This window comes from Lontra canadensis, unplaced genomic scaffold (genome assembly GCF_010015895.1).
Source record: "Lontra canadensis isolate GAN:19392208 unplaced genomic scaffold, GSC_riverotter_1.0 scaffold56, whole genome shotgun sequence".
Classification (NCBI taxonomy): Eukaryota; Metazoa; Chordata; class Mammalia; order Carnivora; family Mustelidae; genus Lontra; species Lontra canadensis.
This window is the reverse complement of record NW_022631050.1, coordinates 7904887-7927284: the sequence shown is the minus strand read 5'-3', so window position 1 is coordinate 7927284 and position 22398 is coordinate 7904887. Positions and strand designations below refer to the sequence as shown.

General features: G+C 42.3%; 1 protein-coding gene across 2 annotated transcripts in view; it reads left to right on the top strand.

Annotated features, from left to right (window-relative positions):
• DGKG (diacylglycerol kinase gamma) overlaps positions 1-22353 on the top strand; it is a 159549-nt gene extending 137196 nt beyond the window's left edge. For both annotated transcript variants that reach the window (XM_032875584.1, XM_032875583.1), the window contains 3 exons: positions 7995-8115; positions 10702-10762; positions 21174-22353. In XM_032875584.1, the coding sequence (XP_032731475.1) occupies positions 7995-8115; positions 10702-10762; positions 21174-21272 (281 nt within the window). In that variant the 3' untranslated portion in view covers positions 21273-22353. The remainder of the gene's footprint in view (positions 1-7994; positions 8116-10701; positions 10763-21173) is intronic.
• The last annotated feature ends 45 nt before the right edge of the window (positions 22354-22398 follow it).

The window sequence follows — 22398 nt, the reverse complement described above, 5'->3', positions numbered from 1 at the left end:
CAGTGTAGGTCAGCTTCTCCCTAGAAGAGGGATAAGGAACATTTCTAATAGCTGTTTATGGAACACCTTCACATTCTTTAACTCTTTTGTCCTCAAAGTAACTTATGAAGTAGGTTTTGTTATTGTGCCTTTTATGGGGCAGGGACCTGAGGGGAGTTTTGTCATCTCCAAAATTCATATGTTGAAGCCCTTATCCTCTACCTCAGAATGTGACTGTGTTCAGAGATAGGGTCTTTGAAGAAGTGATCAAGACAGAATGAGGCAGTGAGGGTGGGCCTTAATCTAATCTCACTGGTGTCCTTTTAAGAAGAGATTTGGACACGTGCAGAGAAATGCCAGGGACACACAGCCTCAGAGGAAAGGCCATGTGAACAGGTGGCCAGGGGGTGGCCATATGCAGACCAAGGAGAGAGGCCTCAGGAGAGACTGAACCTGACAACACCTTGATCTTAGCTGTCCAGCCAATGCAACTGTGAGAAAATAAATTTGTGCTGTTTCAAGCCCCCCAGCCTCATGGGATTTTGTTACGGCAGGCTTAGCCAACTGACAGACTCAGGAAAGATTCAAAACCTGCCCTATATGGACACAAGCTGTTGGCCCTAAACTCCTAAACTTGTACAGTTTCTCAGAAGCTGCCGTGAGCACTATGACTCCTTATTTGTCTGCCAGAGGCCATTTATCAAGTAGGGACAAATTCCTTTTTGCATTTCTAATTAGTCAGACACATACCCCTGCCAGGAAGACCTTCAGGTGAGCATCAGCTAACCAGTGCTCCCCACTGAGCTGATAGGACTCCAACCCAAAGCAGGGACGCCCAACATCTCAGCTCACCCATGCTGCTAGAACCCAGGTAAGGGGACAGTGCCCACAGGCATTCTAGGGTGTGGGGCAATATGGTGGGATGGTTCAGAAACTCTCTGGGTGCTGTCACGTGGGGTTTCCACACGTCCATTGGGGGTTTCTTGGTTCCCTGGGTTGGCCCATTGCTGTTCTCAGCCTAAATCTGGAGTATGACTGACTAAAGAGGAAACAGATAGGATTGGGGTTGAGAGTAGCAAGGCATCCTGCTAGGCTAAGGATCTCCCATGCTTCCCTATGATATGGCAAGCAAGGAGTTAAATCACACCACTAATATAGCCTGAGCTTCCTTTGCATCTGAAATGATTGAATTTTCATTAGTGTGAACCAGAAGCCAAGATGAGGATGGTCATTAGAATTATGGATTAAGAGTGAGAGGCAATGGGCACATGGGTAGCTCAGTCGGTTAAGCGTCTGCCTTCAGCTCAGGTCATAATGCCAGAATCCTGAGACTTAGCCCCACGGGACCCTCCCTGCCTGGTGGGGAGTCTGCTTCTCCCTGTCCCTCTGCTTCTGCACCCCACTCATGCTCTCTTTCTCTCAAATAAATAAATAAAATCTTTTTTTAAAGAGAGAGAGAGAGGCAAAAACCAGAATGGGTCATCATTACCTGTTATATACATATTAATAAATTAATTCATGGAAAGCCTGCTACCAAGTTCAATCTAGGCAAGTAGTTATCATTATTATTATTATTATTATTCACTATCATTTTCCTCTTTCAGGTCAAACCTTTAATGTCTTTGGCACTAAAACATGTATCTTATTCAGATTATTCAACCAACATTTTTTTTTAAAGATTTTATTTATTTATTTGACAGACAGAGATCACAAGTAGGCAGAGAAGCAGGCAGAGAGAGAGAGAAGCAGGCTCTGCACTGAGCAGAGAGCCCGATGCGGGGTTCGATCCCAGGATGCTGGGATCATGACCTGAGCCGAAGGCAGAGGCTTTAACCACTGAGCCACCCAGGCTCCCCTATTCAACCAACATTTATTGGAAGCCTTCTGTATGCCAAGAGGTAGGCTAGTTGCTAGGGTTACAAAGATAAACAAAACAGAAAAGCATCCCCACTTCTAACTCTCACTGGAGTTCGGAGAGTGATATGTTCAGAAACAGTTGTCTTTCTCAGAGATCCACTGTCTGAGCAAAGGACAAGGAAGAAGCATGGTGCTTGGGGTATCTCAGGAGGGTAAACAGGAGTTATCTAAGCAAAAGGACACCTGTGGAGGGAACGGGGCCAGCTACAGATAACTTTGAATGCGTGTCCCTTGGGCTTCCAAGGTTCCTGAAGGGCCTGAAGGAGGGAGAGGACAGATCAGACATACCCCTTCACTATGAATGCTCTGCCAGCTTTACCTGTTAGTAGCGAGCTCCAATCCCACCTGCCGACAGTGGGCAGGACTAAAAAGATAAAAGCAAAATGGGACCATTGAGATCAAAGTAGAAGAAGCAGAGAGAAGGAAGAGTGAAAGTGTGAAACTATGAGGACCACAGAAGATGTTTTAAAAATTTGGGGACATTTGTACGCACAGCTCTAGGAAGGTAGCCAGCTGGACGACTGGGAGCTATCAGGTTGAATCTGGCAGAAAAGGAAAGTAAAACTAAGAGATTTTTAGTGCCCACTCTATGCCAGACACTTTAGCATTCAGCTCTGCCATTTCGATCTCATAACCACACTTGGTTATTATTCCTAACTCCTAATTTTCAAGTGAAAAAGCCCTAGGTCAAAGTAATTAGGAAATAACTTGTTTTTTTATCTTTTTCACTCCAACTCCTGCTGTATATTTTGGGCAGTTCTATTGCCTAAGGCTCAGGTTCTCAATCTTGAGCGTGCCTCAGAATCTTCCAGAAGGCTTGTCAGAACACAGACTGCTGGGCCTAACCCCCAGAGTTTCTGATTCAGTAGATCTGGGGCGGGGCTCGAGTGTTTGTGTTTCTAACAAGTTCCTGGGCGACATTGGTGCTGCTGCTACAAGACCACACTCTGAGAAGTGATCCACCCAACATCCCAGCCCAGTGGTTCCCAAACTGTGCTGCCTTTTGGAATCGCCTGGGGATCTTTAAAAACAAGCACTGACACCTAGCTCCCAGGCCCACATATTCTGATGTAACTGGTATAGATGCAATCTGGGCATTGTTATGTGTAAAAACTCTCCAGGTAACCGTAACCTACAGCAAAGGATGGTGACCATTGACCTAGCCTCACTTCGCCTTGACGCTAACACCCATCACCTCCCTCTTCTTCAGCTGCCCAACACTGGGGCCATGGGAGGGACTTGGAATGTACTAGCACTGCTCACCGCATCTCTCCCAACCCTCCTCTTCCCACTGGCTCACAACACCTTCTAGAACTCATTACACCTCTCGCTCCCTTCTCCCTTTCCTTTAGTCCTTCATCTCCTTCCCTATTCAAACTAGACCCTGTGCCACAGCAAGTGTTACAGCCATCTCTTGCCCACCATCAGGACATCAACGCCCTTGTTCTTTCCTTGACAACACTTACCTGGAAAAGTTTGAGGATCTAAACCAAACTGCAGTGCAAGGAGGCTTCGTGAAGTTGATGGCGCTTGACCTGAGTCTTGATGAACAAGTAAAAGTGGAAATGGGCATTTCAAGCAGGGGTACGGCATACACAGAGGCACAAAGGAGAGATTACCTGGAAAACTTCATGCTGTTTGTCCATGTCAGGCACAGGTACCTAGCCCTAGAGTGTCAGGAAAAGGCAGCCTCTTGACAGACGCCTTGTTGCCTTGGGCAACAAGCCAGGGAGTTTACATCAAGTTTACAGGTATGAAGAGCAGTCAGTTGATAGGGTTTTTTTAAATGATTTTTAAATTATAACATTAATACATACTTCTAGAAAATATGAAAAATGTAGAAAAGCATCAAGTAGAAAATAACAGTGGTCTCGAATCTAATGATCCAGAACTCAACACTGTTAGGATATTAAGGGAATTTATCCTTTTCTCCTATGCATATTCTTACTTAGCTCAGGACATGCTGTGTATAAATAAGTGTGTATCTCACCTTCACACTTAACGTCATGGACATAGTTAATGTTTTCGAAGTTTTGTAAATATCTTAATGACAGCGCAAAAGTCTATCGTCATGGATACTGTATACTTTATTCTCATACAGACGGAAATGAGGAAGGGGGGATGTCACTGCTATAAATGATACAACAGTGTTCATATTTGTGTGCACTTAGATCCTGTCAATGATTTCTTGTGATTGGTACCAAAAAAGAAATTAATGAATCAACAGTATGAAAACTGTAGACTCCCATTGTCAAAGTTTTTGCCAATTTGCACTTTCATCATAGGTGTGAAAGAACGCACATTTCAGCTTCCCTTGCCAGCACCTGGTGTTATGATCGGTGCCACTGAAGGATTTTTGGTATGAGGATGACATGAGCGGATTTGCATTTATAAAATCCCATACTGGGGGCTGAGTCAAGCGGGCCAGATTGGAGCTGCTATTGCCATCCTTGCTGTTCTTGCTTTGTTTCCACATTCTCCTTTTTTCCATTTCCCCATTCTTCATCTTTTTTTCCTCCTTAGAGAGTGTATATTAAATGTTCCCCGCCCACAAACACAAGGATTTTTGCCAGGGGCAGAACTGAAAGGCCTCACTCTAGTGGTTGCAGCAAACTTGTGCACAGCTCAGCGATCCTCTTCCTATAGGGGTCAAAAACAAACAAACAAACAAAACATTCTAGACAATAATTCTCCTTATGTAGAATTTTTTTTATATTTTTCAAAGAACTTGCCAAGTGATTTATTGCTAAATTAATTTCTTTCTGCATTCTGTGACCGTCCAACCCTACATATCATTCTGTCCCTGGAACATCTTTTCCCCTTCTCCTTCTTAACCCAGCATTTATCCTTCAAGACTTTCTTTAAAAGTTTGTGACATCTTCCTCCCTTACTTAGCCCTCCCATACTTACTCACGCCTCCTGTCCTCACAGTTCAGTTATAGCATTTTCTACACCTACTACATTTTCTCCCTCTTGACCAAGAGTCCTTCAAGAGTAGAACATTTTGTATTCCCAGTTCTTATCTGGCACTCAGTTGCTACTCAGTAACTTATGAATGAATGAATGAATGAATGAATCCCTGTTTTACTAAGGTACATGAACATTCCAGCTTAAATACTAATGAGTTGAAAAGTGTAAAGAGAGACAGTATGGAGGTGATGTGAATTGCCAAAACCATAATCTGAATCACTGGTACCAGGTAAAACAGACACCTGGTATACCAGATGTCCTGATCCTGGATTCTAAGTTCTAAATATTAATTGATCTGTGTGCTTGGATGTTGACTTGCACTCTATTCTTTTTCACTTTAAGTCCAAATTTGATTTATGCATAAGTATCTCTGTGCTAAAGGAAGTAAAGGGAATTAAGTGATGTCAAAATATCCCAAAATGTGTATCAAAGAAAACTACCATGGGCTGTTTATGAGTATCACACAAAAGAAAAGACTTGTGGTCCCATAAGTTTGGGAAACAACATGAAATAGATTTCCTTATCTCAGAATCTCATGGGAGGCATTGTAAGAAAAGGAAAGAAAGATCAGCTAGGCAATGGTGGAGAAGTAGAAGAGCAGTTAAGTATTCCTCCAGTAGTAGACAAGGGTCATCCTAGCCTCTTTATGCCAGAGAAGATTCAGAGTACAAATTCAAAAGCAGAACGGCAAAAAGTATACCAGTATATCCTAGCCCCTTACCCTGAATTTATCTCCTCAGTCCCACATGTGTGTAAGCCTCTGCCCCCCACCCACCCACCATGTGGATGAGATCAGCCTTCATTACTTCTCTTCTAGAGCCAGGAAGCAAGGTAATGTGTGGGAAGTGATAGCTGCAAGGTAATGTGTGGGAAGTGATAACAACTTAAAGCCATTCAACAGGAAAATTTGTTAAAAGACCAAGACATTGTAAAAGCTGAAACACTTGAGTCTATTAAGTCCCCTGCTTCTTAGAACATTTTGTTACCAGGAAATGTTTCAAGGAGGGAAAACACTGAACTATAACAGCACTGTCAAATACTGAAGCCTGGTACAAAGAGCAACATTTTACAAGACATCTGTCTTTCTGCCATTAGGGGAACCTCTGAAAAGTTCTGCTTCTTTTTCCTCCTACCCCAGTATAACTCCCCCACCTTCCTTACCCCTAGATACACTCCTCTGTTTCTGTCCTCCCTCCTCCTCCTTCCTCCCTTCCTCACTCCTCTCTCATTCATAACCTGTGCTAATTTCACAGACACTGTTAAAATGGGACAGTAAGCTAAGACTACTCAATGGTTATTTAATGCTCTTTGGTAAGAAGGGAACTAATTAAATGACTAGAGGTTTAGATATTCGTTGTTTATTGGAGCCAAACTCTTTAAGAGAGCCTGGAGCGTTCTCCTAAACAAACACTGCTCTTTCACGGCCTCTTGGTCCAAGACCAAATGAGATGGAGAGTTTAAGAGAGTTTAAGAGACAGAGGAGACAGTATCTCTTCATAGATACGGAAAAAAAAAAAAAAAGGAGGAGAAGGTGAAGAAGAAGAAAAAGGAGGAGGAGGAGGAGGAGAAGAAGAAGAAGAAAAGGAAGGAGAAGAAAACAAGAAGGGGGAGTGGGAGTGGGGGGAGGAGCAGGAGAAAGAAGAAGAAGAAGAAGAGGAGGAGGAGGAGGAAGAAGGAGGAGGGGGAGGGGAGGGGGAGGGGGGGGAGGAGCAGGAGAAAGAAGAAGAAGAAGAGGAGGAGGAGGAAGAAGGAGGAGGGGGAGGGGAGGGGGAGGAGAGGGAGGGGGAGGAAGAAGAAGGAGAAGGAGAAAGGCAAGGAGAGAAGGAGGGGAGGAGAAGGAGTACGGGAGTGTGGGTTGAAATAGAAAATAGAGGGGAAAGCTTCTGTGTCTGTCACAGGAAGACCAGCGAGCACTATTTGTTGGCAGCTGCTGTCCATCAGTGATCATCAGGAGGTTGGATTGGAGCAGTGTTGACACATTTGTGGTCAGCCCCATGGTCTGCTTAACTCTTCATTCGAAATATGTCCATCAAGACAATGTTTTTAAACAATAGTCTTCTAAACAAAAAAGTAAAGACAAGCCCAAATATCTCCTTGGCAATCTTAACAAACACCGTTACGCTATAACCAGGAGGCACCTTTGACAAAAACTGTCTATTAAATAAATAAAAGCATTAACTTTCTTGTTTAGGGATATTAGTAGGATGTTAGTGACTGGGTACAATCTGTGAGAAAAGTACCTTTGCCTTAGTAGGCCAAAAAAAAAAAAAAAAGGAAGCTTTAAAGAATCCGCCTTTTTGTTTTGTTTCTGTTTTAACTACTAAAGTTGTGTGGTAAAAGTGAGTCTTGTTCCCAGCATCAAACCTTGATCCTGCCATTTCACAAGAAATCAGGCAAGGGCAGCCCTCAGGAACTCTGAACAAAAGATATCTTCCAGGTGCTGAATCAGGAGGAACTGCCACTGTGAGAGACCTTCGAGCCTATGGGACTCTGAGCCTGAAACTCATATTTTCTGTCCCACTTTTTCTACTGTGGACCCAGAATAATCTGGTGGAGGTGAAATACTCTCTTCCTTGGCTCAGATGAGGCACCTGGTGTCCTGAAAGAGGTTGGCTCACCACCAGCTTCCCACAGGCCAAATTTGAGGTCAATTGACCATCCGTCATCATCAGTAGGGCCATGATGTTGTTCCGATATTCAGAGAAAAGAAACTTGAACCAGCTACAGAGAAGGACTTCTGTCACCATCACTTCCTATCCTAAACCCAAACCCATGTGTCTTTAGCTGCACTGGTGGGGAGGTGGGGGGAGGGGGTTGGAAATCATTTCGGAAATAGCTGGTTCATCATTTGTTCCTCTCCATTTGAAGAAGCTTCTAGAATTGCCAACCTATTCATTGGATGCATATTAATGTTCTGAATGAAAACTTTTTTTCATTAGAATTGGGTTTCTGTTCATAAAAAGTACATGTATTGACCTTTGGGGGAAATTCCGTATTCATAATTAGTTTGAAAATGCTGTTTGGTGGGAGATGAAAGGGTATCATTGACAGATCTGGGTTTCTGACCAAAACCAGCCTGAGGAACAGAGAGATGTGTATGCACTGCTTCTGTTTGTCTCACTCTGCAGACCTCAGTGACCAGCTCCTTGAAGTGGTGGGGCTAGAGGGAGCCATGGAGATGGGGCAGATCTACACTGGCCTGAAGAGTGCGGGCAGGAGGCTAGCCCAATGCTCCTCTGTCACCATCAGGTATGTTTCCTCATTACCCAGCAGCTTCCAGGTCTTCTTTCCCCTCAGTGTTCTTATGGACAAGGACTAGGAAGCCATCTTTGGATTTCAGTGCAGGGAGAGTGCAGGACGGAAGCCTGATGAACTTTTATAAAGAGTATCTTTAGAGACATTTAGTTTCCCAAACCAGGTATAATGCAACCATCCAAGACATCAACTGAAGGGTCCACCATGACCTGTTTGTTATTCCCTTGTAATGAATTGGTGAAGTTCTCTAAATAGTATAAGATTATGAGGTCCAGAGAACCAGAGGTTCAACTCCTTGCCTTTTCTTTTCTTTTAAAATTCAGTTAACCAATATATAGTACCTCATTCACTTCAGATGTGGAGTTCAGTTATTAATTCGTTGCATGTGACACCCAGTGCTCATCACATCATGTGCCCTCCTTAATGCCTATCCCCCAGTTATCCTATCCCCCCACCCACCTCCCCTCCAACAACCCTCAGTTTGTTCCCTATAGATAACAGTCTCTCATGGTTTGTCTCCCTCTCTGATTTCTTCCCTTTCAGTTTTCCCTCCCTCCCGCTACAAGCCTCTGCTCAGTGTTGCCTTTCTTATCTTCACAAATTAAGATGCTAGATGTATGCCAGGGAGCACACTGTGACAGAAACCAGGTTCTCTGCTCACTCTTTCCTGGATAGTGGCCTTAGAAATACTATGTCCTGTGTGCCTTTGTAGAGTCAAACCATCAACATCAGCCCATCTATCATAATTGCCTAAGAGGGTGATGCTTTTGCAAGGTGGGGCCGTCACAGTCTGTCACTACAGGCTGCTGGAACAAATTCAGTCTAAGAGAGGGCATCCTCTGATTTGGGTTGCTTCTGTTTAGTCAATAAAACTCATCAGATTCTTCTCCACCTGGTTATTCGAGAAGTCTTTATTCCCTTCCTTTTCCCCCATTCAATTTTTACAGTTCAAAGCTTTTAGTGTGCCTTAGGGATCTCCTGGAAGGGCCAGAGTATGCAGACTTCCCAAAGGTATTTGACCACAGAACTCTTTCTTCCCAAAACCCCTTGGGTGAGTGTCCTCAGCACACTTTTAAGAAAGTGCTGCTCTTGGCACTAACCAGTATCTTTCAGAAAGATCCCCAGAGCTGGTTCCCTGACACCCCTTAGCTGAAGTCTATCCCACTAACCCATTTCTTCATTCCCTCCCTGTATCTTCTTTGTCTTTTCCATTATTACTCAGAGCTTTGCTTGTTTTCTCTCTGGGCTGTTGTTGTGCTGGGCGCCTGTTTTCCACATTAATCTCCATACTCCCTTCCTTGTCTATCCTCCATGACTCTGGCACTGAGTAGGTCCAGTCTGTTTGCACGGCCAAGCCATAGCTGACACAGATCACGAGAACATAACGTCTTAGTCCCCGGGGAATCAAAAAAGCCACGTGGAAGAGGGAGGACTTTTTCTTCACATTCAGTAAACCTATTTTCAGATGGAACAGAGGGGGTGAGCCAAGATCCCCATCCTCCTGGGCATTTCCCAGACACCCCCCTCAGCCCCAAGAACCAAAATGCCACTCTCTCCTCTTATGATCGGTTTTATTATTAGGTTTATTATTTTTTATTATTAAATATTCTCAAGAGGAGTCAGACAGTGATCGACATTGAAACATAGCCCGTGTCCCTTGTTTTATCATTTCAAAAGCAGGGCAGATGACAAACCCAGGTGACAGCTTCCCAGCCAGTGGGTGGCAACAGTTTGTTCCCTGCTCGCCCGGACCAGAGGCTTCTGAAAGGACTTTCCTTTTCTCCCAAAGGCAATAGAGAACAAATTCACAGCTCTTCCCCAGAAGGAAGTCTAAAGACCTCATCTCTCTCCTTCTAAGAATCCGTATGGCAGAGAAGCCTTGTCCCCAACGAGAAAGCAACACTGTCTTCTCTCCTCTCCTCCTACCATGGGACGGTATTCTCAATGACCCCATTTCCCAGCTAAGCCAAGTTCATAGTCCATGCAACCATGGAGTGCCCTGCTGTGCAAGACATGAATGAGGAGAAAGTTAGGAGCGGGGGCAAGGCAAACACACTCAGACCTGAGCAGTACCTTGCATAAGTTAGAGACATTACTTCATTGACATGGTGCAACCTCTCAGTCAACAGGGAAACCAGGCCTTTTCCCATTTCATAACCTTTCCCATTTCACTGTGGAGTTTCTGGCACAGTCTGCAGGCCCTCCGGCTGGTTGTTGACTGAGGGTCTGCTCAGCACTGGCGTTGCCATCCCTGTTGCCGCTGTTTCCCAAACTTCCAGCAGTGGACCTCCCTCCTCACAGCTCACCCGGGACAGTGTTTCTCGAAGTAGGATCTGAACACCAAAGCAATGGAATGGCCCATAGCCTGAGTTGTGACCCCAAGACCTGCCTGGTCAGAATTCCCGAGGTGGGCTCAGAAATCTATTTTTAACAAGCCCTCCAGGGCAGTCTTAGGGAACCACTCCGAGGTGGGCAGAGGAGGTCCTCCCACTTCTGTCTCCTTTGTGGGGACCACCCTAAAATTCTTGGACTCCAGAAGCCTCAGAGTTCACTGTGTTCTCTCGGTGCTTGGTATTGCAGGACAAACAAGCTGCTGCCAATGCAAGTGGACGGGGAGCCCTGGATGCAGCCCCCTTGCACGGTGAGTGTCTCCAATCTTTGGGCCAAGGGTGAGAAGCTTTATCTTGGGCCCCTGTGGGGGCACTGGCAGTGGGAAACAGCTGACTCTCAGAGTTGCCTGGCATTTGGGGAAATCATCCAGTGCTGCCTGTCTTCCACTTTATTCATCCACCCATTCACGTCCCTGCTGAGACTTCTGAACACCCACTCTGTGCCAGGCACTGTGAGGGACAGGTTCCCAAACCCAATGAGACAAAGACCTGTACCCTGAAGCGCTCACATGTACAGCTGGCGAATTCCAAGACTTCTCTGCAGTATCCTCGGGCATCTCCTCTTGAGTCATTGCAATGGCAAAGAACTTGGCCCCCCAGAAGGAAATCTGCTCTGTTGATGAATAAGTCTAATTGTTAGAAAGCATCTCCTGTGTAGAAGCCAAATCGGTACCCTGGCCCTGTAATTTCTGCCCAGACATTGTGACCCCCGGAGCCCAGGGGGTATTGTGGGGGGGCAGGGGCATACCCCCCGCCACGCACACACTTCACCACCAAGCCATGGACCTGAACTCCCCTCTGCAAGGGGAGACGCCAAGTTCTCGCTCAGCACCCAGCGCTGTGCCTTGTATGGAACAGGGTCACAATGATACTTGCTGAACAGTGAGTAAATGCTGAACAAATGAGCAAACAAAAGAAAGGGAACATCCTCCTTCCCCGACTTACCATACCTACAGCAGCCCTCCATTTAGCACAATGACGGGGCCAGGCATCCTTCCTGCTTAGCTAGAAACCCAGCTAAAAACTTGGTGGTGAAGAGAAACACTGTCTCGATGTTCGGGGCCAGGGTGCTCCCTGGGTCATTACGTTAATATCACCTTCAGTACTGTGGTGACTGTGCAAACCTCCAGAGGCAAAGGCAATGTTTCTAAGCTCCCTCACTTGTGGAGTATTCAAATATCTCAAGAACCTGCTATTTTGAGCCCTCGGAACACCAAGTTTTCTTCTACTAGAGGAAGGGTTTGCATGAGATTTCTACCAGGCCTGAATCGTAGATGTGTTTCCATCACTCTTGGTTCCATGTGACTTCTGTAGATTATAAAACTGGCCCCTAGAGACAGACTCTAGGGATGGCAACTTCTATAAAGGGTATCAAAAGCAGAGATTTTTCTGCAAAACCTTACCTCAATCTTCTGGCTTCTATGAAGACTAAGAAAAAGATGAAAACACACTACAGCAAAAACTAATAATAGCTTACCACTTTGTTAGAATTAGAAAGGATGGAGGAAATTTCTACTACTTATAATTTCGATGGAGCTAAATTGAGAAAAATCTATCCAAACTCCTCTTGTCTTCTAAAAAAAGGCTGGAAGAAATCAAATCCTCTCCCACCTGGCTCAGCAAGATCTGGAAACTGGATTGCCATTTCTCTTTGTGCAAGGACTTGGTTTTTGAAACAGCCCAGTGCTTCTCCTGTCCCCACCCTGACCCTCTCTCCGGGCCACCCTTCAGAGATTTCAGTTCACTGGGAAAACACGAGATGTGACCCAGTGATCTTAAGACACAGTCCAAGGATAGCCGCATGTAAAGATACAGGCATCTGCTCAGGCTCCCATCACAGAAAATCAGATGGGGCGTCTTCAATGACGGAAATGTATTACTGTCCCACCTGGACGCTGGAAGTCTAAGACCAATGTGCTGGCGGGGTTGTCATGGTATGGCTTCTCTTCCTCACTTGCGGACAGCTGCCTTCTCTCCGTGTCCTCACATGGCGTTTTCTCTGTGCGTGCACACTCCTGGTGTCTCTTCTTATAATAAGGATGCCAGCCCTCATGGTGTAGGGCCCCATCTTTCTGACTTTATCTGCCCTTATTACCCCTTAAAGGTCCTGTGTCCAAATATAGTTGCAGTGGGGGTTAAAACTTCCATGTAAGAATTTGGGGGAGACATAATTCAGTGCAGAACAGAAAGTCACCTTCAGCTCACAATAGTGAAAACGAAAGTACGCTTCCTGAAACATTTTCCTGAAGACATACATCAGCTGGGAAGTAATTCTGAATGAAAGGCTTAATGACAGGACATCTTGACACAAAACAACTTTTGGTAAAAATTGAAACCAGTTAAATTAGAATGAAGGAATGTGGGAGGCATAGTAAAAAAAAAAATAAAAAATAAGTAAAAATTTTAAAAAATAAATAATTTTTAACAATTAAAAATAAGAGGGGATAGTAAAAATATAGTGAAATTTTTCATTGTCTGTCTTCACTTTGATAATGAAAAAGCATAAACCAGGAGAAAATTTGAATAATTAGATAATCACTAGTGAAATAAAAAACAGGGTGCACACCTTTCAAATCTTGGATGCTTTAAATTTCATGAACCCTATCAATGTCAAACCAGATAGAAAGCAAATCACAAGCAAACATTTTAATTTTTTCAAGTTTTCATTTTAATTCCAGTTAGGTAACATACAATGTTATATTAGTTTCAGCTGTACAATATAGTGATTCGACAATTCCATACACCACCCTAACAATAACAAACAAACTTTAAATAAAAATGTTCAGGTAAGATGAAAGAGGTTAAGTCTAAATATATCAATAGTGACCCAAAAAATGTGCTAAAATTCCCTGTTAAAAGCACAGTACTCTCATATTGGGTTAAAAATTAAAATTCAATGATGTGTTTCTTGTAAGAGAAGCAAAAGGACATATATATCTTTTTATTTTATCTTTTATCAAGCATAGAGAAATCAAAAGTAAAAAATTGATTAATTATATATGATTAATATATAGATATGATTAAGATATAGATTAGATATGATTAATTATATTAATTTTAGGCAAACTAACCTTCCAACATGCCAAAAGCATGGAGTGGAATAAGAAGGTCACTTTTCATTTGATAAAAGGTACACTCATTTCTGAGATGTAGTAGTCATAAAATTATAGGTGTGCAATAACAGAATCAAAATATATACTGGGAAAAACAGGATGAATATATATTCCAAGGAAAAAAATAGATACAAAAGACGAAGTTGACAGAGATACAAGTATTGAGAGGCTTTAAAATATTTCTTTCTGCCTTTGAGGTCAAGAAGCAAAAATAAAATCACAATATGGATAAGATAACTCTATAACCTATAAACAAATTAAATATCTCAGTTTTTTTCAAGGATCCAGAGCATATTTACTAAAATAGATCTTAAACTAGTTCACAAAGAAGAAAATCTATATAAAGCCAGAGGGAAAAATCATAAAGGTTATTTTATTTGATCATAAGGCAACAAACCCAGAAATTAATAGTAGAAGGTTAAATGAATAAACAAGCAGAATCCAATCATTTGGAGGTTTTTAAATCTCCTAAAGAACAGTAGATCCAAAGGGAGATCAAAACCACCATCACAGACTATTCCAAAAATAATAAAAATCAGAAGGTTCTCATTGAAAAACTGCAGAATATAGCCTGAAGTGTATTTGGAAGTAAATTCAAAGTGTCATATACTTTCATCATTTAAAAAGGGGAAACATGTAATGAATAATTGCAAAATTAGAAGAACAACAGTAAAACAAACTGAGGAGAAGCAGAAGGAAGAAAATGGTAAGGCTAAGGAAGAAATTACATAATTAGGAAGCAGGAAAATTGAGAACCTGTTCTTTAAACATGCCAAATATTTAAAAGCCCAATTTTAAAAACAAAAAAATAAAGATCAGAGACCTTAAAATATAAAATATATACTGTAATGAAATATAAGTATAAATGTGATGGTTTCATTTAATTATAAGACATATCTTGATTCTAATAAATTTGACCTTCTCATGAAAATTCTAGGTAACTTCAAATGAAAGAGAAAATACCTTCAAAGAATTACATCCAAAATGATCTTAAAACAGATGGTCATACTGGTGAGTTCTTCCATACTATTGGGAAATAAATATTCATGTAAACTCTTCTGAATTATAAACAAAAAAAGGAAGCCACCTGATCCATTTCATGAAATTAGGACAGCTACAAAAACTGAACAGAAATTATGATTTTTTAAAAGATTTGTTCATTTATTTTGGAGAGATGAAGCATGAGCAGGGAGAGAGGGAGAGGAAGAGAGTCTCAAGCAGACTCCATGCTGCACATGAAGCCTAACTCAGGCCTCAGTTCACAACCCGGAAATCATGACCTTAGGTGAAATCAGGAGTCTGATGCTTAACTGGCTGAGCCACCCAGGTTCTCCTATTTTTTTTTTTTAAGATTTTATTTATTTATTTTGAGAGCAGGAAGATGGGCACAGGGAGAGAGATTGAGAATCTCCAGCAGACTCCCCATTGAGTGTGGAGCCTGACACGGGATTCAGCCTCATGACCCTCAGATCATGACCTGAGCAGAAACCAAGAATGAGACACTTAACTGACGGAGCCACCCTGGCACCCCAAAATTGTAATTTTTAAAGAAAAAAACTCTTAGGACACTAAGACCAGAAAAATACTCAAAATATCCCTCAAAATAAGAAAAAAAAAAGTATCCTAAGCAAATAATAAACATTTTATTTAATACTAAAAAACTAGCAGAATTCTCATTAAAATCCTGGGTGAGACCTATACGCTAATACCATTTGTAAGTTTTAGCCAATGCCATATAAACAACACAGAAAAAAAAATGTAGCCATTTGGAAAAGAGTCAAAACTGTCATTATTTGCAGATACTATGATTATGTATATAGAAAGCTAATGGAATCAACTGAAAACTCCAAAGATTAAATTATTTCAGTGAAGCTCTATAGAAAGATAGACAGAAGTTAATAGCCTTTGTATATTTCAGCACTAACTAATCAGAAGAAGATAATAGAAAAAATTAAAGTATCATAATAGGAACAAGCAAAACCAAAATATTAAACTGAATTGTGAAGAAAAAATTTAAACTAATAAGACTTAACCAATATAAAAAAATATATATAGATATATTTGAATTTTAAAACATCCCATGTTTCTAAATAGGGATCCCAACCAAAAACCCAATGCAATTATTTTTTTTAACTTGACAAAACAATACAATAGTTAAGGTGTTTTATGAAAGAGCTGTGAGGAAGGACTTGCCACAGGTATTAAAATAGTTAGAAAGCCACAATACTTGGCATGATATTGAATAGATAAATCACTAGTACAGAGGAAAGCCCTAAGAAATCCTAGTATACATAAAGCCTATTAAAAAAGAAGAAAGAACATAAGTTAATTTGAAAAGAATGGGCTCTTTAATATAGAGTATCAAAGAAATTGCCAATTTGGGAAAATGTCATTATATACCGAAACCTCTTACCTCCAACTATACTCCAAAAACAAAATCAGAAATGAATTATTTAACAATTAATTAATTAAAAATTAGGACTACCTAGGGGGGAATATAGATGACTATAATCACACTGTGAGCATGGACTTTCTGAGAAAAAGGTGACACATTTGACTGCTAGCACGTTGAAGTCTACAAGTCAAGAGTCAATGCAGAAATTGTAAAGGCCAAGGTCAAGATGTGTGCAACAGCTATCTCAGATCAGGTTCATTCCCACAGTGTCTAAAGAGCTCTTAGAAACCAGGAGAAGAGGCAAAAATGCAATAGTGAGCAGACAGTTCACCGAAGTAATACCGTGGACATCCAAAGCCATGAAATATTACTTAATATCTTAAGTTAAGGAAAAAGGGGGAAAGAATTTCAGATTGAAATCGTGAGAAAACCATGCCATGTTTCACTTGTCAAAGTAGCATAATTTCATTTCCTTTTTAAAATAATATTCATTGCTGTCGAGGTGTATAAGTGGTGAGATAACAGTATAAACCAGAGGGGCACCTGGATGGCTCAGTCAGTTAAGCCTCCGACTCTGGATTTCCGCTATGGTCGTGATCTCAGGTCCTGATTCAGGGGTCCCACCTGAGGCTCTGCGCTCAGCAGGAAGTCTCCTTGGGATTCTTTCCCTCTGCCCCTCCCACAACTCGCATGTGTACGCATACTTGCTCTCTTGCTCTCTCTCTCAAATAAGTAAGTCTTTAAAAAAAAAAAAAAAAAGGTACAACCAGAAAGCCATTCTGGAAAACAGTGGGAGTCATATATCAAGAAGAACCTTACAAATATTAATATAATGGATCCAGTTCACTTCCTATGACCCTTAAAATTTTGTTCATTGTTCTTTTAGAAATTTATTTTAAATAAAATATAGGTTATCAGTGAAAAAAATGGCAGAAAAACCCAACATTTAAGGAAAGGGTTAAGTAAGCTATGTGAGATTCATCAAATAGAATAATTTTCTGTCATTGAAAGCCATGTTAATTAATATCTAATGACATCAGAAACATTTACAAAAGAACACTAATGAAAACAGATTAATCAGAAAACAGATTAAGAAGCTGATTTCAGGGCGCCTGGGTGGCTCAGTGGGTTAAAGCCTCTGCCTTCGGCTCAGGTCATGATCCCAGGGTCCTGAGATCGAGTCCCGCATCGGGCTCTCTGCTTAGCAGGGAGCCTGCTTCCTCCTCTCTCTCTCTCTGCCTGCCTCTCTGCCTACTTGTGATCTCTGTCTGTCAAATAAATAAATAAAATCTTAAAAAAAAAAAAGAAGAAGCTGATTTCAAGGTATTAAAAACATATAAACATACAAATAAACCAAAAAATATATATAAGTTCCTAAAAGTTAACAGCAATTACCTCTAGGTGATTTTTTAAATTTTTCCTTATTTCCCAAATTCTCAAAAAGGAGCATATGTTTTTTTATACCTATAAATTATGTATATAAGAATTGTATTATTAAGAAAACTAGCCTTGTGCTTACAGCACAGTCAGATGACTTTTCATGTTTTATCATCAGCTAGGCAGTATAATTTGAGGCTTAAAATTAAGAATATTCCCCTGCAGTTAGGATCTCAAAGTGGAAAGGGATTCCAGTTATCTAGTCCAGTGAATCCCAAACTTAAGTGTGTGTCCAAATAACCTGAAAGGCTTTTAAAATACGGGTTGCTGGGTTTCTGATTCAGTAATTCTGGATGCATGAGAATCTGCCTTTCTGACAAGTTCCTAAGAGATGCTGATTCTGTTGGTGTAGGGACCATACCTGGAGAACAAATAATCTAGTCAAATTCCCTGACTTATCAATAAATCCCAGATTTCTCCTCCACCACTGGCAAACCCAACTGTCCAGCTATATCTGAAAGCCTCTGGTGGCAAGAAACCCTCTCGTGAAGCAGGGCATCCATCCAAAGAACTTAGATAGCAAAGACCTAAAAAGATTGTACAAGCGCTCTCCCATCTCCCCGAGGCTTGCTTTAAGCAGGAGTGTTTCCCAAATGACTTGGGAAGGGTCCACGCTTATAGTTACTGACCATTTTGCGGGACATCATCGGAGTCTTCTGCCCAGAGGGGGCAACGTTCAGGAAGGAGTCCCTTAGTCTATTGCTTCTCTTGGAGTAATAAAAATGTGTTGATTTGCCGGAAATGGCCCCCCAAACAAACTCAACACTCAGCACTAGTAAAATTTTAAAATGTACTCCATTCTAAAAAGGAAATTACATGCTGCAGTGGTTTTGTGAATTTTGAGCTATCACACAAGAGCCTATGAGGATTCTCTCCCTCATAGAGCAGAGAACTAAGAAAATGGGGCTGCTATTCTCAGTGCTTGTTCTAGAATGTTGTAAATCTCTTGAAAGGTCTTTAAGAAAATCATAAAGACCTCAGTTAATTGCCTGAACAGCCCAATTAGCAGAGAAATTTGGGTTCTAATTACAAAGATATGGGATGTTGTCTTTCCTTCGGGGGTTAAAAAGGCAAGCTCCACCATGTCCAGCTACCTCCTCCAATGGGCTCTGAACTAGTTAACCCACTAGTTAGCCTCTCCCAAAGAAGGGGATAAAAGACTGACATCTCTTTGACTCAAAAATATAATCTACTCCTTACCTTCAGTTACCTATAGCACTGGACTCCATAGACCACATCAAAAGCTCATGTTAGCCAGCATCTCCAAACTCCTACCCCATCCCATCAAGACCTTTGTCAAAACTGTGGAAAAACCAAATGGGAGATCTGAATTTCACTTCCTCCTCTTTGCCCTGGAGGCACTAACAAGCAAATAAATTGCTCAGCTAGAGAAAGAAAAAGGAGAAGTAAGGGACTTCCATCATCCAAAAAAAAACAAAAGACAAAACAAAAAATGGGCTCTATCAGCGGGAAATGTAGGCAGTATATCAGCTGCCCCTGTCTGTCCCAAACATAGCCATCTCCACTACCAGGACATCCTTTCTCTCTCCTGGGTCGTGCTCATCCGTCAGTACTTCCACGGCCCGTGCTGTCAAAAGGCCGTGCGCTGGTTCAGGGAGTAGCGTCATGAAGAAGATGGAGTCTTTCCTCACAGGGGCTCTGGTGCCCAGGAATAAGAAAAGGCTCACCACAACACAAGGACATGTGCCACAAGTCACTCTAGTCCATTAGTGCTCAATCACATGACACAGACAAGCTCCGTCAGAGTCCCTCTGGAATAAACATAATGCCCATCATAAGGCCCATAACACAAAATGGTACTTGATATATTCTTGGTTTGCTCTTCTGGGGACTGCCACAAAACAGAAAGATTTCCTCCCCTTCTGGAGGTCCTGGGTGGTGAAAACCAACATTAAGAGCCATTTGCAGCTTCCATCACCCAAGTTATGCTAATTCTCCACAATGTCTTTTGGTTTATCCTTGTCTTTCCATATCCTGAGGACTTCTAAATTTAAACCTGGCTCACCATAGTACCCTTTTAGCCAGAGTCTCCCCCACTCCAGCTTACCCTGACAAGAGCTGTGGAATAATTTCCCTGGAACTCTTTTCTTCATCATGTCTTTATTCTCCAATTTAAAAGTTATCATGGCTCCCCATTACCTCATATTAAACCTGGCCTCTGCCATCTTCCCTTGAAAACCCTAGACTAACCACCCCACCTGCATCCCTGACCTCATCTCTCATCCTTTGCCCTGCACCCAACCAGTTCATATGTGGCCCTTCCACCTGGTGCCTTCCCTTTCTCTTTTCACCAGTACATCTCCTTCCCTTCCTTTTAGCTCTTAAAACTCTTCCTCAGTTGCTCCATCCAGACTCTTCTCCTTCCTTACCTAACTTCTTTTTGACCCCACTTGGTTTATCCCTATATTAATTCAAACTTGTGGATGGGTCTCTCTCTTCAAGAGTTCCTCTTTGGTTCTCTGTGGCCACACTGCCATTTCCAATGACATAGAAACCATGAGAATGAGCTCATAGATGGCTTCTCTTGACATACATCTTTCTCCTTCACCTCCAGTGTAAGATAACAATTACTCAACTAACCATTACATTCCATTTCACAGTTCACAGCAGGCTTTCATGGACAGGCTCCCATTGGATCTTCACAACAACTTTGTGAGGAAAACAGGACAGATGTTACTATCCTCATTTTACAGTTCAGCAAGCATGGCTTTGAAGGTTAAATGATTCATCCAGAGTCTCACAGCAAAGAAGCAGGAGATCAGGGACCCAAACCCAGTTCCTTGAATCCTGAGTGCTTTGTTCCCACATCATCTTCCTACTCTGGACATGTGTCACACTTGATAAATGCTGATGGACTGATAATGCAGATTAGTAATGTGCAGTGTCATCAGGCCACAATTCAAATAGGGATTTAGCATTCTGAAGCCATGCCCTGAGGATAAGATTGGGAAGAAAGACAAAAATGAGAATTCACCAGTGTCTTTCACTTCCAACTGACTTAAAGTCTGTAGGAGAAAAAAAACTCATAAAACCTAAAATTAAAAAAGAAGAAGAAGGAGAAGAAGAAGAAGAAGAAGAAGCAGCTTTTAAAAAGAAAGTTGGTTTTTTCCTGGAAAGCTAAGAAAAGAGGAAACACCTAAGGGGCTCACTTGAAACCTTCCACATGATGTGACTCGGGTCAGATGTCAGACTAAAGCCTCTAGGTTGACTTGAAGTTGACTGGCTAATATCTGTGCACCGTCTGGAGCAGTGGAAGTGAGGACTCTAAGAGCTGGACTGTATCTGTTCTGCCCTCTCTGTGGGACCTTAGGCTAATCCAAGGCTCATTTAGAGCCTTGGGCCTCCATTCCTTTATCTGTCCTGCAGAGAGGTTGAATGAGATGGTCCCTGAGATCTCTGGCTGTGACATTTTGAGAATCTATGAATAGCAAGGACACAAGACAGGTGCGAGCTGATCACCACGTGGGAAGCTCACACCTGTCTCTCCCCAGTGTTTCCGCCCCTCACTTCCAGCAGTGCCAAACTCCAGGCCCAGTGAGGGTCCAGTTGCCAATTTTGAAGCTGTTCAAGGACAGTTGTCCTTCTGCATGGGGCTCCTTCCAACCCAAAGCTGGCCTTCCTTCCATCCTCTGCAACTCCCTCGTAAATTGCTGGGATTTGCATGCCACTAATTCATTTATGCCTCTTTGCTTTTAGATTAAAATTACTCACAAGAATCAAGCGCCTATGATGATGGGCCCTCCCCAGAAGAGCAGCTTCTTTTCACTGAGGAGGAAGAGCCGTTCAAAAGACTAAACAATATGCCAAATGCCAGTTAAACCAAGAGAGAAAACAAGAGACTGTAACACACACAAACACACACACACGCACACACACGCACACAGGCACACTCATCTCTAACCAGTGGAAGCAAAGCCACCCATCAGGAAGAAATCTTCATCTTGCCCTACATTCTCTCTGCTTCAACAATGGACACACCCCAACAGAGTCAGCACCAACAGAAAATTCTGAATGGACTTAGGGCCCACCAGGGTGTGGTTGGCTCATACGGCAACCTCCACATTCCCAGAAGGCCATGAGTGGGACTTTCTGAGACTGAAGGAGAAATCCCCCTTTCTTCCCACCAGTCCTGCAAGTTCCCTCATGGACGCTTGTAAGAAGCAGGCTGCAGGTTTCCTGCCTATGTTGAGATCGGATGCGGCCAAGGGAAAGAGCTCCCATTCCAGAGAATTTACACAAAGGTCCCTCTGTACAGAGACAGACGGCCTCCAGCTCTCAGAGCATAACCCTTGGCAGGGCTCAGCAAGCTCACGTTGGTTTCTTAGTCGTCCTTCAAGCGGCAACTTCTCCCTGAACTTGCTGAGGAGGCAGAAAGGCTGTGGAAAGCTGTGTTTCCATTCTTGGTTCTCCACACTGTCAGTGGGCACTTGTTATTTTCCCAAAGCTTTCTCCTGGTGGCTGTGTGTTTGTTTAGAGACGGCTCCAAGAGCCCCCAGAGCTGCCTTCACAGCACACCTTAGATGTGGTATTTATTTTCTTAGTTCTGTGAACACCTGGGAGGGAAAGCAGAGAAACTGGGATTTATTTTTCAAATTGGTGTCATAATATTGTGTAAAAAGGGAAGAAAAAAAAAAACCACCCCCAGTTTCTTTCTTTTTCAAGCCAAAACGTGTTTCCTGTTTAAGTTCCAAGCCCTGGTGGCAGACTATTCCTGAAGGCAGAGAAGAGGATAAGGAAGGGCCTTTTGCTCAGAAGACCAGGAGACAAACCATCAGGTGGTTCCCACCTGCCTCTTTGTACCTATGACTCCCAGAGCCCGGCCTGAGGGCCCTTCTGATGGTCTTATGTGTGTACATATATGTAGCATATATATATATATATATATATATATATATATATATAGGGGGGGAAATATTTGTAG